At 52.8% G+C, this 18,823-nt stretch overlaps 1 protein-coding gene across 1 annotated transcript in view; it reads left to right on the plus strand.

Annotated features, from left to right (window-relative positions):
- LOC139272911 (L-gulonolactone oxidase-like) overlaps nucleotides 1-18,823 on the plus strand; it is a 119,055-nt gene that overhangs the window by 1,492 nt on the left and 98,740 nt on the right. The window contains exons 2-3 of the mRNA XM_070889011.1: nucleotides 7,050-7,146; nucleotides 11,654-11,758. Coding sequence (XP_070745112.1) covers nucleotides 7,050-7,146; nucleotides 11,654-11,758 — 202 coding nt within the window. The remainder of the gene's footprint in view (nucleotides 1-7,049; nucleotides 7,147-11,653; nucleotides 11,759-18,823) is intronic.

Raw genomic sequence — 18,823 nt, forward strand, 5'->3', positions numbered from 1 at the left:
GCGAGTGTGTGTGTGAGAGTGAGTAAGAATGGGATTGAGTGAGAGTGAGAGTGTTTGAGTGAGAGTGAGTAAGAGTGTGAGAGTGAGTGAGAGTGTCAGAGTGAGTGAGAGTGAGAGAGTGTGTGTGAGTGTGTGTGTGTGAGAGTGAGAGAGAGAGTGAGAGAGAGAGAGAGTGTGTGTTTGAGAGTGTGTGATTGAGAGTGTTTATGTGAGTGTGTGAAGAGAGTGTTTGAGAGTGAGTGAGAGTGTGAGAGAGTGAGTTAGAGTGAGAGTGTGAGAGAGAGAGTGTGAGAGAGAGAGAGTGAGAGAAAGTGAGAGTGAGAGAGAGTGTGAGAGAGAGTGTGAGAGAGAGTGTGAGAGAGAGAGAGTTTGAGAGAGAGTGTGAGAGAGTGTGTGAGCGAGCGAGAGAGTGAGCGAGAGCGTGAGCATGAGCGAGAGTGTGTGAGTCTGTGAAGGAGAGCATGTGAGGGAGAGCACGAGAGCGTGAGCGTGAGAGTAAGTGTGAGAGAGAGTGAGTGTAAGTGGAATGTGTAAGTGTACAAATGAGTATGTGTGTGTAAATGAGTGTGTGTGTGTGTACGTTAAAGTGTGTGTGTAAAAGTGTGTGTGCATGTGTGAAAATGAGTGTGTGAGTGAAAATGACATGACTGACTGTGTGTGAGTGTAAATGAGTGTGTGTGTGTTTATCAATGAGTCTGTGTAAAGGTGTGTGTGTGTTTGTGTGTAAAAGTGTGTGTGTGTGTAAAGGGGTGTGTGTCTAAAGGAGTGTGTGTGTGTGTGCATGTAAAGGTGTGTGTGTGTGTAAAGGACTCTGCGTGTGTGTGTAAAGGGGTGTGTGTGTAAAAGGGTGTGTGTGTGTGTAAAGGTGTGTGTGTGTGTGCAAAGGGGTGTGTGTGTGTGTGAGCGTAAAGGTGTATGTGTGTAAAGTAGTGTGTGTGTGTAATTGTGTTTATGTATGTGTAAATGAGTGTCTGTAAATGAGTGTGTCTAAGTGCGTCTGAGTTTGTGTCTGAGTGCGTCGTAGTGTGAATGTGTGTGTGTGTAAATGTGAGTGAGTGTAATTGAGAGCGTGTGTATAAATGAAAATGAGTGTGTGTTAATGAGGTGTGTGTGTGTGTAAAAGTGTGTGTGAATATGTGTGAAAATGAGTGTGCGTGAGTGAAAACGTGTGTGTGTAAATGACATGACTGAATGTATGTGTGTCTAATTGAGTGTGTGTGTGTGTTTGGTCCTGATGGCTTGCATCCTAGGGTCTTAAGAGAAGTAGAGGCAGGGATAGTGATGCATTGGTTGTAATTTATCAAAATTCCCTGGATTCTGGGGAGGTCCCAGCAGATTGGAAAACTGCAAATGTAACGCCCTTATTTTAAAAAAGGAGGCAGACAAAAAGCAGGAAACTATAGACCAGTTACCCTAACATCTGTGGTTGGGAAAATGTTGGAGTCCATTATTAAAGAAGCAGTAGCAGGACATTTGGAAAAGAAAAATTCAGTCAGGCAGAGTCAGTATGGATTTATGAAAGGGAAATCATGTTTGACAAATTTGCTGGAATTCTTTGAGGATGTAACGAACAGGGTGGATAAAGGGGAACCAGTGGATGTGGTGTATTTGGACTTCCAGAAGGCATTTGACAAGGTGCCACATAAAAGGTTACTGCACAAGATAAAAGTTCACGCGGTTGGGGGTAATATATTAGCATGGATAGAGGATTGGCTAACTAACAGAAAACAGAGAGTCAGGATAAATCGTTCATTCTCGGGCTGGCAATCAGTAACTAGTGGGGTGCCGCAGGGATCAGTGCTGGGACCTCAACTATTTACAATCTATATTAATGACATGGAAGAAGGGACTGAGTGTAACGTAACCAAGTTTGCTGACGATACAAAGATGGGAGGAAAAGCAATGTGTGAGGAGGACACAAAAAATCTGCAAAAGGACATAGACAGGCTAAGTGAGTGGACAAAAATTTGGCAGATGGAGTATAATGTTGGAAAGTGTGAGGTCATGCACTTTGGCAGAAAAAAAATCAAAGAGCAAGTTATTATTTAAATGGAGAAAAATTGCAAAGTGCTGCAGTACAGCGGGACCTGGGGATACATGTGCATGAAACACAAAAGGATAGTATGCAGGTACAGCAAGTGATGGAATCTTGGCCTTTATTGCAAAGGGGATGGAGTATAAAAGCAGGGAATTATCCAGGGTATTGGTGAGGCCACACCTGGAATACTGCGTGCAGTTTTGGTTTGCATATTTACGAAAGGATATACTTGCTTTGAAGACAGTTCAGAGAAGGTTCACTAGGTTGATTCCGGAGATGAAGGGGTTGACTTATGAGGAAAGGTTGAGTAGGTTGGGCCTCTACTCATTGGAATTCAGAAGAATGAGAGGTGATCTTATCAAAATGTATAAGATTATGAGGGGGCTTGACAAGGTGGATGCAGAGAGGATGTTTCCACTGATGGGGGAGACTAGAACTAGGGGGCATGATCTTAGAATAAGGGGCCGCCCATTTAAAACTGAGATGAGGAGGAATTTCTTCTCTCAGAGGGTTGTAAATCTGTGGAATTCGCTGCCTCAGAGAGCTGTGGAAGCCGGGACATTGAATAAATTTAAGACAGAGATAGACAGTTTTTAACCGATAAGGAAATAAGGGGTTATGGGAAGCGGGCAGGGAAGTGGACCTGAGTCCATGATCGGATCAGCCATAATCGTATTAAATGGCAGAGCAGGCTCGAGGGGCCATATGGCTTACTCCTGCTCCTATTTCTTATGTTCATATAAAGGAGTGTGTGTATTTAAATATGTGTGTGTGTGTGTGTGTGTGTGTGTGTAAATAAGTGTGTGTGTGTAAATAAGTGTGTGTGTGTGTGTGTGTGTGTGATTGTGAGCATGTGTGTGAATGTGAGCATGTGTGAATGTGAGCGTGTGTGAAAATGAGTGTGTGTGAGTGAAAGTGTGTGTGGAACTGACATGACTTACTGTGTGTGAGTGCAATTGATCGTGTGTATGTGAGTGTAAATGAGAGTGTGTGCGCGCGTGTGTGTCAATGAATGTGCGTCTGTGTAAATAAGTGTGTCTGTAAGTAAGTGTGTCTGTGTAAATAAGTGTGTGTTTGTATGTAAATAAGTGTGTGTAAATGAGGTGTATGTGTAAATGAGTGTGTGTGTAAGTGTGTTTGTGTGTGAGTGTTAGTGTGAGTGTGTGTGTGTAAATGAGTGTGTGTGTAAGTGTGTGTGTGTGAGTGTTAGTGTGAGTGTGTGTGTGTAAATGAGTGTGTTAGTGTTTGTGTGTGTGTGAGTGTAAATGAATGTATGTGTAAGATCTCCCATTACCACCATGGGTTTATTGAGTGATACGTCAAGTGTGAACGTGTGTGTAATTCTGTTTGTAAATGTGTGTGTGTAAATGTCTGTAAATAATGTGTGTGTGTAACTGTGAGTTTGAGTGTGTTTGTGTGAGTGTGCATGTGAAAATGTTTCTGTGTAATTGTGTGTGCAAATGAGTGTGTGTGTGCGTAAGTGCATCTGAGTTTGAGTGTGAGTGAATGTAAATGAGTATGTTGGTGAGTGTGAATGAGTATGTATGTGAGTGTATGAGTGAGTGTGTGTGTGTGCATGTGTTTGTGTGTAAATATGGGACTGTGTGTAAATATGGGAGTGTGTGTGTGTAATTATGTGTGTGTAATTGTGTGTGTGTGTAATTATATGTGTGTGTGTAATTATGTGTGTGTAATTATGTGTGTGTAATTATGTGTGTGTAATGATATGTGTGTGTAATGATATGTGTGTGTGTGTGTAATGATATATGTGTGTGTAATTATGTGTGTGTGTGTAATTATGCGCGTGTGTGTGTGATTGTGTGTGTGTGTGTGTGTGTAATTATGTGTGTGTGTAATTACGTGTGCAAATGTGTGTGTGTGTAAATGTGTGTGTGTAATTATGTCTGTGTAAATAAGTGCATATGTGTGTAAGTGCATTTGTGAGTTTGTGTGTGAATGTGTGAGTGTGTGTGTGTATACGTGTGTGCGCGAGTGTGTGTAAATATGGGAGTGCGTGCGTGTGCCCGTGTGTGTGTGTGTTTAAATATGGGAGTGTGTGTATGTAAATGTGTATGTGTGTAAAGATGTGTGTAAATATGTGTTGTGTGTGTGCAATTAAGTGTGTAAATGCGTGTGTGTAAATAAGTGAGTGTGTGTAAATATGTGTGTGTGCATGTAAATGGCAATGTGTGAGTGTGTGTGTGTAAATGAATGTGAGTGTGTCTATAAGTGTGTGTGTGGGTGTATAAATGTATGTGTGTGCTGAAGTGCGCTTCACACTCTCCCACACATTTTGTCATCTCTAGCTTCAGCAATCAAGCATCCCCCATCACCCCATCCTCGTCACGCACTCCCCCCGTCACGCCCTCCCCATCACGCCCTCCCCGTCACCCACTCAACCCACCCCGTTACTCCCTCCACTCCCGCTTCACTCCCCCTCCCGTCGTGCCCCTCCCACGTCGCGCTGCTCCCCCGTTGCTCCCCTCCCCCTTCGCTCCTCCTCCTCCTTCGCTTCCCCTCCGCCGTCACCCCCTCCCCCATTGCGCTCCTCACCCGTCACTCCCCTTCCCCCGTCCCTCCCCTCCCTGTCACACCCTCCCCTCCATGACAAACGTAGGTCCGTTGCAGTCAGATTCAGGTGAATTTATGATGGGGAACAAAGAAATGGCAGACCAATTGAACCAATACTTTGGTTCTGTCTTCACGAAGGAAGATACAAATAACCTGTACTAGGGGAGAGTGGGTCTAGTGAGACAGAGGAACTGAAGGATATCTTTATTAGGCGGGAAATTGTGTCAGGGAAATTGATGGGATTGAAGGCCGATAAATCCCCGGGGCCTGATAGTCTGCATCCCAGAGTACTTAAGGAAGTGGCCCTAGAAATAGTGGATGCATTGGCGATCATTTTTCAACAGTCTATCGACTCTGGATCAGTTCCTATGGACTGGAGGGTAGCTAATGTAACACCACTTTTTAAAAAAAGAGGGAGAGAGAAAATGGATAATTATAGACCGGTTAGCCTGACATCAGTAGTGGGGAAAATGTTAGAATCAATCGTTAAGGATGAAATAGCAGCACATTTGGAAAGCAGTGACAGGATCGGACCAAGTCAGCATGGATGTATGAAAGGGAAATCACGTTTGACAAATCTTCTGGAATTTTTTGAGGATGTAACTAGTAGAGTGGACAAGGAGAACCAGTGGATGTGGTGTATTTGGACTTTCCAAAGGCTTTTGACAAGGTCCCGCACAAGAGATTGGTGTGCATGATATTGGGGGTAATGTACTGACGTGGATAGAGAACTGGTTGGCAGACAGGAAGCAGAGAGTCGGGATAAATGGGTCCTTTTCAGAATGGCAGGCAGTGACCAGTGGAGTGCCACAGGGCTCAGTGCTGGGACCCCAGCTATTTACAATATACATTAACAATTTAGATGAAGGAATTGAGTGTAGTATCTCCAAGTTTGCGGATGACACTAAACTGGGTGGCGGTGTGAGCTGTGAGGGGGATGCTGAGAGGCTGCAGCGTGACTTGGACAGGTTAGGTGAGTGGGCAAATGCATGGCAGATGCAGTATAATGTGGATAAATGTGAGGTTATCCATTTTAGGGGCAAAAACACGAAAGCAGAATATTATCTGAATGGCGGCAGATTAGAAAAAGAGGAGGTGCAACGAGACCTGGTTGTCATGGTTCATCAGTCACTGAAAGTGGGCATGCAGGTACAGCAGGCAGTGAAGAAGGCAAATGGTATGTTGGCCTTCATAGCTACGGGATTTGAGTATAGGAGCAGGGAGGTCTTACTGCAGTTGTACAGGGCCTTAGTGAGGCCTCACCTGGAATATTGTGTTCAGTTTTGGTCTCCTAATCTGAGCAAGGACGTTCTTGCTATTGAGGGAGTGCAGCGAAGGTTCACCAGACTGATTCCAGGGATTGCTGGACTGTCATATGAGGAGAGACTGGATCAACTGGGGTTGAGAAGGATGAGAGGGGATCTCATAGAAATGTACAAGTTTCTGACGGGACTGGACAGGTTAGATGCGGGAGGAATATTCCCGATGTTGGGGAAGCCCAGAATCAGGGGACATAGTCTTAGGATAAGGGGTAGGCCATTTAGGACTGAGATGAGGAGAAACTTATTCACTCAGAGAGTTGTTAACCTGTGGAATTCCCTGCCGCAGAGAGTTGTTGATGCCAGTTCATTGGATATATTCAAGAGGGAGTTAGATATGGCCCTTATGGTTAAGGGGATCAAGGGGTATGGAGAGAAAGCAGTAAAGGGGTACTGAGGGAATGATCTGCCATTATCTTATTGAATGGTGGTGCAGGCTCGAAGAGCCGAATGGCCTACTCTTGCGCCTATTTTCTATGTTTCTTTGTTTCTATGCTCCATGTGTTTATTGAGTGGTATTTCAAAGCTGCTTCTTCCAAACTGGGCTGTAAGTGAAGATTTGGGAAATTGCATACAGAAGCTGGTGGACATACATGAGGGAGAAGTCAGAATAGACTGCAGGCTCTATCCAGAATGTGTAGGGGACTCAGGGCCGTCCTTCCTCTACTGTCAAACTGTCCTCGGCCCTCACCCAGTCCAATCACTCGAGACATCAGGAGGCCACTACTTGACCTGTAAACCCAGCGCTGAATCAGGCCCACCAGTCTACAATAGGTAATTCATTATTACAGTTAGCATGGACAGGAATGTCATTAATACATCACCCAGAAAACCAGCTCAGTCATCACCCTGGGGCTCCGAGCAATCTCCTCTCCTTTGTGTGACAGTTCAACCTCTCGCGGGGCGCCCTGTGCCTCGACCTGCCAGTGCTGATTGCTGTTCCAGCTCGAGTGCTGCCACATTCCACTGATCATGGTAAGAACCTTCAGCCTGAAGTATGGCTTGTGTTGGAGAGTGCGAGACGGAACGCTGTACTGAGAGTATCTCCGACTGTTTGGAACTGTGAGTTATGGACTGAATGGAGTCTACTCGAGGGCTTTAACTGGTTTATATACCTTCAGTTACGTCGAGAGACAAGAGAAGCTGGGATTATTCTCTTTACAGGAGAGAAAGGCAGATTTACTCGTGGTGTTCAAAGTCACGAGGAGTTTTGATAGAGTAAATAAAGAGAAATTGTTTACCCCCCAGGAGGGTCAGTAACCAGAGGACACAGATTTAAAGTCATTGGTTGGGATCAAGGGCTAGAATCTGGGGCAGGGATCTCGTCCTGGGGCTGGGGCTGGGACCTGGGGCAAGCATCTCGCCTTGGGATCTGGGGCTGGGATCTGGGGTAAACATCTAGCCCTGGGATCTTACCCTGGGATCTGGGGCTGGGATCTATCTCTGGGATCAAGGGCTAGCCATTGTGAGGGTAGCAGTGTGCCAATTCAGTACCTTTTCACTCCGTTCCTTCCTGGGTCTGGCCCAGATTATGGCATAAGAACATAAGAACATAAGAAATAGGAGCAGGAATGGGCCATAAGTCCCCTCGAGCCTGCTCCGCCATTTAATACGATCATGGCTGATCCGATCATGGACTCAGATCCACTTCCCTGCCTACTCCCTATAACCCCTTATTTCCTTATCGGTTAAGAAACTGTCTATCTCTGTCTTAAATATGACCCAGCTTCCATAGCTCTCTGAGGCAGTGAATTCCACAGATTTACAATCCTCTGAGAGAAGAAATTTCTCCTCATCTCAGTTTTAAAGGGCGGCCCCTTATTCTAAGATTATGCCCTCTAGTTATGACGGTAGTTACATCCAGATTGTTGATATATTTACAAATCTCAAGATGTGTCTTTGAAATGTTCTGAAAGTCCACTGTCTCCCTCCTGCTCTGTGTCACCGTGCTCTGTGTCACTGATCTATGCTCACTGAAACCGTCCGATAGTTGTAACTATCTGACGATCTCGCTGGCCTTGGACCCATTGCTACGATCTCGGTTACTGCGTAATGCCACAGATAAAGTATTGTTTAGACTAATCAGGTTTTAAAGTGTCGACACCGAGCCGGATTAATCACTCACTCGGCCTCTCAAGCTGGACTGTGGCTGGGATGAAAGACATTAGATTTATAAAATGTCAACACAGTATCCTTTGATCGCTCGTTAACCAGAGAGGCAGAATTAAAAGGTGAATAATTTGCTGAAATTGTAGGTTAAAGAACAACAGAAACACGTTCGTTGGAAAGAAAGATCTATTAATCATTTATATAATGACTTTCACCAACATATTTCCTGAGAAATCTGTTGTGTAAATGATGCAGTAGTCATTTGTTCAAAGCAATTTCCCATAAACGAACACGATGGAGACAGACCTGATAATCTGCTTTAGTCAACTTGGTTCAGGAAACAATGTTACTCAGGATATCAGAATACCCTGCTCTCCAAATAGTGGCTTGGCATCTTTTACATCCACCTGAGGTTAGACAGGGCCTCGGTTTAACGTCCTGTAGAAGGAGCTTTACTCTGTATCTAACCTGTGCTGTACCTACCCTGGGAGTGTTTGATGGGACAGTGTAGAGGGAGTTTTACTCTGTATCTAACCTGTGCTGTACCTACCCTGGGAGTGTTTGATGGGACAGTGTAGAGGGAGCTTTACTCTGTATCTAACCTGTGCTGTGCCTGCCCTGGGAGTGTTTGATGGGACAGTGTAGAGGGAGCTTCACTCTGTATCTAACCCCCTGTACCTGCCCTGGGAGTGTTTGATGGGACAGTGTAGAGGGAGCTTTACTCTGTATCTAACCCCGTGCTGTACCTGCCCTGGAAGTGTTTGATGGGACAGTGTAGAGGGAGCTTTACTCTGTATCTAACCCCGTGCTGTACCTACCCTGGGAGTGTTTGATGGGACAGTGTAGAGGGAGCTTCACTCTGTATCTAACCCCGTGCTGTACCTGCCCTGGGACTGTTTGATGGGGCAGTGTAGAGGGAGCTTTACTCTGTATCTAACCCCGTGCTGTACCTGTCCTGGGAGTGTTTGATGGGACAGTGTAGAGGGAGCTTCACTCTGTATCTAACCCGTGCTGTACCTGCCCTGGGAGTGTTTGATGGGACAGTGTAGAGGGAGCTTCACTCTGTATCTAACCCCGTGCTGTACCTGCCCTGGGACTGTTTGATGGGACAGTGTAGAGGGAGCTTCACTCTGTATCTAACCCGTGCTGTACCTGCCCTGGGAGTGTTTGATGGGACAGTGTAGAGGGAGCTTTACTCTGTATCTAACCCCCTGTACCTGCCCTGGGACTGTTTGATGGGACAGTGTAGAGGGAGCTTTACTCTGTATCTAACCCCGTGCTGTACCTGCCCTGGGAGTGTTTGATGGGACAGTGTAGAGGGAGCTTTACTCTGTATCTAACCCCGTGCTGTACCTGCCCTGGGTGTGTTTGATGGGACAGTGTAGAGGGAGCTTTACTCTGTATCTAACCCCCTGTACCTGCCCTGGGACTGTTTGATGGGACAGTGTAGAGGGAGCTTTACTCTGTATCTAACTCCGTGCTGTACCTGCCCTGGGAGTGTTTGATGGGACAGTGCACCTTTCCCCAGTGCTGATACCACTCACCTTGAAAAGCACAACATTTAAATGAAAGTCACAGTTTTGTGTTTGGAAGCTTCTCCACTCCCTCAAGTTACTTACACAACACGAGAGCCAAGGTTTGAACTGAACTCATTGACTTAATTAAATTGGGAATGCTGTTTATCATATTCTCGGCATCCTGTGAACATTTTTCAATCTGGTCCCTGAATTTGAAATGACAGCGGAAACACGAGTGACATTGACAATTGTCTCAGCAACCCGTGTCCCAAAGGACATTTAATAACACATCGCATGATTGATTTAGTCAGCAAGTCTGATTTTCGACTAACTGAACAGCTCCCAGTCTGCAGATAGCAACTTCCTCATCATTGCTCATTGAGACAAGGAGACTGTTTCTTTCTCCACCACAATTTGCCACAACACTGATTCACGCAGGGGACTGACGGAGTGTCTGAGAAACTGATCCCACACAACATGGAAACTGTGGACCATCCCTCTCCCCACACCTTGCTGCGTAGCCTGCTTTGGTGCTGTCATCAAATGCAATGGAGGTTTTTGCCTCAAGAAACTTGAAATTCAATCGCAAACAGCCCTTGCACTTTCCAAGGTGTCAGCCTCAGTGGGTCGCACTCTCGCTTTGGTGTCAGGAAGTCATGGGTTCAAGCCCCACTCCACAGACCTCAGCACATAATCCAGGCTGACGCTGAGGGAGCAGTACTGAAGGAGTGCTGCACTGTCGGAGGGGCAGTACTGAGGGAATGCTGCACTGTCAGAGGGGCAGTACTGAGGGAGTGCTGCACTGTCAGAGGGGCAGTACTGAGGGAATGCTGCACTGTTGGAGGGGCAGTACTGAGGGAGCGCTGCACTGTCAGAGGGGCAGTACTGAGGGAGCGCTGCACTGTCAGAGGGGCAGTACTGAGGGAATGCTGCACTGTCGGAGGGACAGTACTGAGGGAGTGCTGCACTGTCGGAGGGACAGTACTGAGGGAGTGCTGCACTGTCGGAGGGGCAGTACTGAGGGAGTGCTGCACTGTCAGAGGGGCAGTACTGAGGGAGTGCTGCACTGTCGGAGGGACAGTACTGAGGGAATGCTGCAATGTCGGAGGGGCAGTGCTGAGGGAGTGCTGCACTGTCAGAGGGGCAGTACTGAGGGAGTGCTGCACTGTCAGAGGGGCAGTACTGAGGGAATGCTGCACTGTCAGAGGGGCAGTACTGAGGGAGTGCTGCACTGTCGGAGGGGCAGTACTGAGGGAGTGCTGCACTGTCAGAGGGGCAGTACTGAGGGAGTGCTGCACTGTCAGAGGGGCAGTACTGAGGGAGTGCTGCACTGTCGGAGGGGCAGTACTGAGGGAGTGCTGCACTGTCAGAGGGGCAGTACTGAGGGAGTGCTGCACTGTCAGAGGGGCAGTACTGAGAGAGCGCTGCACTGTACTGAGGGCGTGCTGCAATATCGGAGATCCTTCATGTCAAATGAGACGTTAAACCGAGGCCCCATCTGCCCTCACAAGTGGATGGAAAAGATTCCTGGGCCAATATTTATCCCTCAACCAACAACCCTAAAACAGAACATCTGGTCATTATCACATTGCTATTTGTGGGAGCTTGCTGTGCGGAAATTGGGTGCTGCCTTTCAACATGTAAATTACAACAACGACTGCACTTCAAAAAGCACTTCATTGGCTGTAAAGCGCTTTGGGACGTCCTGAGGTCATGAAAGGCGCTATAGAAATGCAAGTCTTTCTTTCTTTAAACCTCGGGAGAAGGAGCCATGGGAAAAGCTGTCAGTAAAGGAGTGACTGCCGGGAGGGAGCACATCGGTCATCAATGCTCGATTGCATTCGGGGGCCACGGGGACCGAGCCAGTCTCAGGGCAGTGAACTGGAGCGGCAGTGTTACACCTCCCTCATCATCACCCTCTCCATACCCAGACTGCTTCAGCACTGGGCACCGCGACGGGCTGAGCTGCTCGATTTCAAGACCTCTCATGTTGTCGGGAGATTATACCCGTGAGGTTGTGTCGAGCTGCCTGACGGTTGTGAGTATAACCTGCTGCCCACCCTCCCGCGCTCTTACTCACCTCCTCTTTCTCATTTCAGCAGGTTCAAGGCATCGCAGGCTACCAGTTCCAAAACTGGGCCACCACCTACAGCTGTGTCCCGCAGCTCTACTTCGAGCCTGGCTCCGTGGAGGAGATTCGGCAGGTGAGGGGCGGGGCAACTCACATTCACCCCCCCCCCCCGCCAGATACATCGAGGGAGAGAGGAGAGGGGAGAGGGGGAGGGGGAGGGGGAGGGGGAGGGGCAACTCACATTCAACCCCCCCCCCCGCCCCGCCAGATACATCGAGGGAGAGAGGAGAGGGGAGAGGGGGAGGGGGAGGGGCGGGGCAACTCACATTCACCCCCCCCCCCCCGCCAGATACATCGAGGGAAAGAGGAGAGGGGAGAGAGGAGAGGGGGAGGGGGAGGGGGAGGGGGAGGGGCAACTCACATTCACCCCCCCCCCCCCCGCCCCGCCAGATACATCGAGGGAGAGAGGAGAGGGGAGAGGGGGAGGGGTGGGAGAGGGGGAGGGGCAACTCACATTCACCCCCCCCCCCCACCGCCCCGCCAGATACATCGAGGGAGAGAGGAGAGGGGAGAGGGGGAGGGGGAGGGGGAGGGGGAGGGGCAACTCACATTCACCCCCCCCCCCACCGCCCCGCCAGATACATCGAGGGAAAGAGGAGAGGGGAGAGGGGGAGGGGGAGGGGGAGGGGGAGGGGCAACTCACATTCACCCCCCCCCCCGCCCCGCCAGATACATCGAGGGAGAGAGGAGAGGGGGGAGGGGGAGGGGGAGGGGCAACTCACATTCACCCCCCCCGCCCCGCCCCGCCAGATACATCGAGGGAAAGAGGAGAGGGGGGGGGGGGAGTGGGAGGGGGAGGGGGCGGGGCAACTCACATTCACCCCCCCCCGCCAGATACATCGAGGGAGAGAGGGGAGAGGGGGAGAGGGAGAGGGGGGAGGGGGAGGGGGAGGGGGCGGGGCAACTCACATTCACCCCCCCCCATACATCGAGGGAGGGGGGAGATGGAGAGGGGGAGGGGGAGGGAAGGGGGGAGGGGGCGGGGCAACTCACATTCACCCCCCCCCCCCATACATCGAGGGAGAGGGGAGAGGGAGAGGGGGAGGGGAGGGGACGGGGGAACTCTCATTCACCCCCCCCCCCCGATACATCGAGGGAGGGTGGAGAGGGAGAGGAGGTGGGAGGGGGTGGGGCAACTCTTATATTCCCCTCCCCCCCCCCCCCGATACATAGAGGGAGGGGGGACATGGAGAGGAGGGGTGAGGGGCGGGGAAATTCTCATTCACTCCCTTCCCTCCCCACCGATACATCGAGGGAAGGAGGACAGGGAGAGGACGGGTGAGGGGTGGGGCAACTCTCATTCACATCCCCCCCTCCCGCCATCCCCGGATACATCAAGGGAGGGGTGAGGGACGGGGCAACTCATACATTCACCACCCTCCCCCCCACCCCCCCCCCACCTCCCAGATGCATCGAGGCGAGGGAGGGGGGAGAGGGGGAGAAGGAGGGGACGGGGTGGGGCAACTCTCACATTCACCACCCCCCTCCAGATACATCGAGGGATGGAGGGGAGGGAGGGAGAGAAGGAGAGAGAGGGAGAGAGTGAGGGAGGGGAGGAGGGAGAGAGGGAGGGGAGGGAGGGCTTTAGTCACTCGACAGATAGGAAGTTAGTCAGGATTGTGCACTGGGAGGGTGCAGAATGGTCGGTGTGTACGCATGAAGGAAGGATATACTTGCTTTGGAGGCAGTTCAAAGAAGCTTCACTCGGTTGATTCTGGAGATGAGGGGGTTGACTTATGAGGAAAGGTTGAGTAGGTTGGGCCTCTACTCACTGGAATTCAGAAGAATGAGAGGTGATCTTATCGAAACATATAAGATACTGAGGGGGCTCGACAAGGTGGATGCAGAGAGGATATTTCCCCTCGTGGGGGAAACTGAAACTAGGGGACATAGTCTCAGAATAAGGGGCCGCCCATTTAAAACTGAGATGAGGAGGAATTTCTTCTCTCAGAGGATTGTGAATCTGTGGAATTCTCTGCCCCAGAGAGCTGTGGAGGCTGGGTCATTGAATATATTTGAGGCGGAGATAGACAGATTTTTGAGCGATAAGGGAATAAAGTGTTTTGGGGAGCGGGCGGGGAAGTGGAGCTGAGTCCATGATCAGATCAGTCATGATCTTATTAAATGGTGGAGCAGGCTCGAGGGACCAAATGACCGACTCCTGCTCCTATTTCTTATGTTCTTATGACTGTGGGATCTATGAGGAGCAATTGAGTAGACTAGGCCTATATTCTCCAGAGTTAGAAGAATGAGAGGTGATCTCATAGCAGCATACAAAATTCTTACAGGGCTTGACAGGGTAGATGCAGGGAGGATGTGTCCCCTGGCTGGGGAGTCTAGAACCACAGTCTCAGAATAAGGGGTCAGCCACTTCGGACTGAGATGAGGAGATAGTTCTTCACTCAGAGGGTTGGAATTCTCTGCCCGAGAGGACAGTGGGGACTTAGTGTTTGAGTATATTCAAGACAGATATCGATAGATTTTTGGATATTAAGGGAATCAAGGAATATGGGACGAATGCAGGAAAGTGTTGAGGTAGAAGATCGGCCATGATCTCATTGAATGGCAGAGCAGGCTCGAGGGGCCGAATAGCCTACTCATGCTCCTAATTCTTATGTTCTTATCTTACGTTCTTATTGGCCAGTTGCAGACAATGCTCAATATCTCCACTGAGAAAAGAGAGTGATTGCAATTACAAAGTATTACAAAGTTACGAATTATTTTCAACACAGAAACAGGCCATTCGGCCCAACAGGTTACAGATCAGCCATGATCGTATTGAATGGCATAGCAGTCTCAAGGGGCCCAATGGCCTACTCCTGCTCCTAATTCTTACGTTCGTGTGGTTTTCTGACAGTAATATACATGATTATAAACACTGGGACAGTAGGATACAGGATTTACATACTGTGCTCCCAGTGACCCCGGACTCTCTCCCAGTGACCCCGGACTTGCTCCCAGTGACCCCGAACTCTCTCCCAGTGACCCCGCACTCACTCTCAGTGACCCCGGGCTCTCCCAGTGACCCCGGACTCTCTCTCGGTGACCCCAGACTCTCCCAGTGACCCCGGACGCACTCCCAGTGACCCCGGACGCACTCACAGTGACCCTTCACTCACTCCAGTGTCCACGGACTCTCCCAGTGACCCCGGACTCTCCCAGTGAGCCCGGACTCTCCCAATGACCCCGTACTCTCCCAGTGACACCGGACTCGCTCCCAGTGACCCCGGACTCTCTCTCAGTGACCCTGGACTCTCACCCAGTGACCCCGGACTCTCCCAGTGACCCCAGACTCTCTCCCAGTGACTCCGGACTCTCCCAGTGACCCTCGACTCTCTCCCAGTGACCCCGGACTCTCCCCCAGTGACCCCGGACTCTCCCAGTGACCCTCGACTCTCTCCCAGTGACCCCGGACTCTCTCCCAGTGACCCCGGACTCTCTCTCGGTGACCCCAGACTCTCCCAGTGACCCCGGACGCACTCCCAGTGACCCCGGACGCACTCACAGTGACCCTTCACTCACTCCCAGTGTCCACGGACTCTCCCAGTGACCCCGGACTCTCCCAGTTAGCCCGGACTCTCCCAGTGACCCCGTACTCTCCCAGTGACCCCGGACTCGCTCCCAGTGACCCCGGACTCTCTCCCAGTGACCCTGGACTCTCACCCAGTGACCCCGGACTCTCCCAGTGACCCCGGACACTCCCCCAGTGACCCCCGACTCTCTCCCACTGACCCCGGACTCCGCCAGTGACCCCGGACTCTCTCCCAGTGACCCCGGACTCTCTCCCAGTGACCCCAGACTCTCCCAGTGACCCCAGGCACTCCCAGTAACCCTGGACACTCCCCCAGTGACCCCGACTCTCTCCCAGTGACCCCGGACTCTCTCAGTGACCCCGGACTCTCTCCCAGTGACCCCAGTATCTCTCCCTGTGACCTCGGACTCTCTCCCAGTGACCCCGGACTCTCTCCCAGTGACCCCAGACTCTCTCTCGGTGACCCCAGACTCTCCCAGTGACCCCGGACGCACTCCCAGTGACACCGGACGCACTCACAGTGACCCTTCACTCACTCCAGTGTCCACGGACTCTCCCAGTGACCCCGGACTCTCCCAGTGAGCCCGGACTCTCCCAATGACCCCGTACTCTCCCAGTGACACCGGACTCGCTCCCAGTGACCCCGGACTCTCTCCCAGTGACCCTGGACTCTCACCCAGTGACCCCGGACTCACCCAGTGACCCCGGACTCTCTCCCAGTGACTCCGGACTCTCCCAGTGACCCTCGACTCTCTCCCAGTGACCCCGGACTCTCCCCCAGTGACCCCGGACTCTCCCAGTGACCCTCGACTCTCTCCCAGTGACCCCGGACTCTCCCCCAGTGACCCCGGACACTCCCCCAGTGACCCCCGACTCTCTCCCACTGGCCCCGGACTCCGCCAGTGACCCAGGACTCTCTCCCAGTGACCCCGGACTCTCTCCCAGTGACCCCAGACTCTCCCAGTGACCCCAGGCACTCCCAGTAACCCCGGACACTCACCCAGTGACCCCCGACTCTCTCCCAGTGACCCCGGACTCTCCCAGTGACCCCGGACTCTCTCCCAGTGACCCCAGACTCTCTCCCTGTGACCCCGGACTCTCTCCCAGTGACCCCGGACTCTCTCTCGGTGACCCCAGACTCTCCCAGTGACCCCGGACGCACTCCCAGTGACCCCGGACGCACTCACAGTGACCCTTCACTCACTCCCAGTGTCCACGGACTCTCCCAGTGACCCCGGACTCTCCCAGTTAGCCCGGACTCTCCCAGTGACCCCATACTCTCCCAGTGACCCCGGACTCGCTCCCAGTGACCCCGGACTCTCTCCCAGTGACCCTGGACTCTCACCCAGTGACCCCGGACTCTCCCAGTGACCCCGGACACTCCCCCAGTGACCCCCGACTCTCTCCCACTGACCCCGGACTCCGCCAGTGACCAGGGACTCTCTCCCAGTGACCCCGGACTCTCTCCCAGTGACCCCAGACCCTCCCAGTGACCCCAGGCACTCCCAGTAACCCCGGACACTCCCCCAGTGACCCCGACTCTCTCCCAGTGACCCCGGACTCTCTCAGTGACCCCGGACTCTCTCCCAGTGACCCCAGACTCTCTCCCTGTGACCTCGGACTCTCTCCCAGTGACCCCGGACTCTCTCTCGGTACCCCGGACGCACTCCCAGTGACCCCGGACGCACTCACAGTGACCCTTCACTCACTCCCAGTGTCCACGGACTCTCCCAGTGACCTCGGACTCTCCCAGTTAGCCCATACTCTCCCAGTGACCCCGTACTCTCCCAGTGACCCCGGACTCGCTCCCAGTGACCCCGGACTCTCTCCCAGTGACCCTGGACTCTCACCCAGTGACCCCGGACTCTCCCAGTGACCCCGGACTCTCTCCCAGTGACCCCGGAATCTCCCAGTGACCCTCGACTCTCACCCAGTGACCCCGGACTCTCCCAGTGACCCTCGACTCTCTCCCAGTGACCCCGGACTCTCCCCCAGTGACCCCGGACTCTCCCAGTGACCCCGGACACTCCCCTAGTGACCCACGACTCTCTCCCACTGACCCCGGACTCCGCCAGTGACCCCGGACTCTCTCCCAGTGATCCCGGACTCTCTCCCAGTGACCCCAGACTCTCCCAGTGACCCCAGGCACTCCCAGTAACCCCGGACACTCCCCCAGTGACCCCCGACTCTCTCCCAGTGACCCCGGACTCTCCCAGTGACCCCGGACTCTCTCCCAGTGACCCCAGACTCTCTCCCTGTGACCCCGGACTCTCTCCCAGTGACCCCGGACTCTCTCTCGGTGACCCCAGACTCTCCCAGTGACCCCGGACGCACTCCCAGTGACCCCGGACGCACTCACAGTGACCCTTCACTCACTCCCAGTGTCCACGGACTCTCCCAGTGACCCCGGACTCTCCCAGTTAGCCCGGACTCTCCCAGTGACCCCATACTCTCCCAGTGACCCCGGACTCGCTCCCAGTGACCCCGGACTCTCTCCCAGTGACCCTGGACTCTCACCCAGTGACCCCGGACTCTCCCAGTGACCCCGGACACTCCCCCAGTGACCCCCGACTCTCTCCCACTGACCCCGGACTCCGCCAGTGACCAGGGACTCTCTCCCAGTGACCCCGGACTCTCTCCCAGTGACCCCAGACCCTCCCAGTGACCCCAGGCACTCCCAGTAACCCCGGACACTCCCCCAGTGACCCCGACTCTCTCCCAGTGACCCCGGACTCTCTCAGTGACCCCGGACTCTCTCCCAGTGACCCCAGACTCTCTCCCTGTGACCTCGGACTCTCTCCCAGTGACCCCGGACTCTCTCTCGGTACCCCGGACGCACTCCCAGTGACCCCGGACGCACTCACAGTGACCCTTCACTCACTCCCAGTGTCCACGGACTCTCCCAGTGACCTCGGACTCTCCCAGTTAGCCCATACTCTCCCAGTGACCCCGTACTCTCCCAGTGACCCCGGACTCGCTCCCAGTGACCCCGGACTCTCTCCCAGTGACCCTGGACTCTCACCCAGTGACCCCGGACTCTCCCAGTGACCCCGGACTCTCTCCCAGTGACCCCGGAATCTCCCAGTGACCCTCGACTCTCACCCAGTGACCCCGGACTCTCCCAGTGACCCTCGACTCTCTCCCAGTGACCCCGGACTCTCCCCCAGTGACCCCGGACTCTCCCAGTGACCCCGGACACTCCCCTAGTGACCCACGACTCTCTCCCACTGACCCCGGACTCCGCCAGTGACCCCGGACTCTCTCCCAGTGATCCCGGACTCTCTCCCAGTGACCCCAGACTCTCCCAGTGACCCCAGGCACTCCCAGTAACCCCGGACACTCCCCCAGTGACCCCCGACTCTCTCCCAGTGACCCCGGACTCTCCCAGTGACCCCGGACTCTCTCCCAGTGACTCCGAACTCTCTCCCTGTGACCCCGGACTCTCTCCCAGTGACCACCGACTCTCCCAGTGACCCCGGACACTCCCCCAGTGACCCCGGACTCTCCCAGTGACCCCGGACTCTCTCCCAGTGACACCGGACTCTCCCAGTGACCCCCGACTCTCTCCCAGTGAGCCCGGACTCTCCCAGTGACCCCGTACTCTCC

The sequence above is a fragment of the Pristiophorus japonicus genome, chromosome 9 (assembly GCF_044704955.1).
Source record: "Pristiophorus japonicus isolate sPriJap1 chromosome 9, sPriJap1.hap1, whole genome shotgun sequence".
Lineage (NCBI taxonomy): Eukaryota > Metazoa > Chordata > Chondrichthyes > Pristiophoridae > Pristiophorus > Pristiophorus japonicus.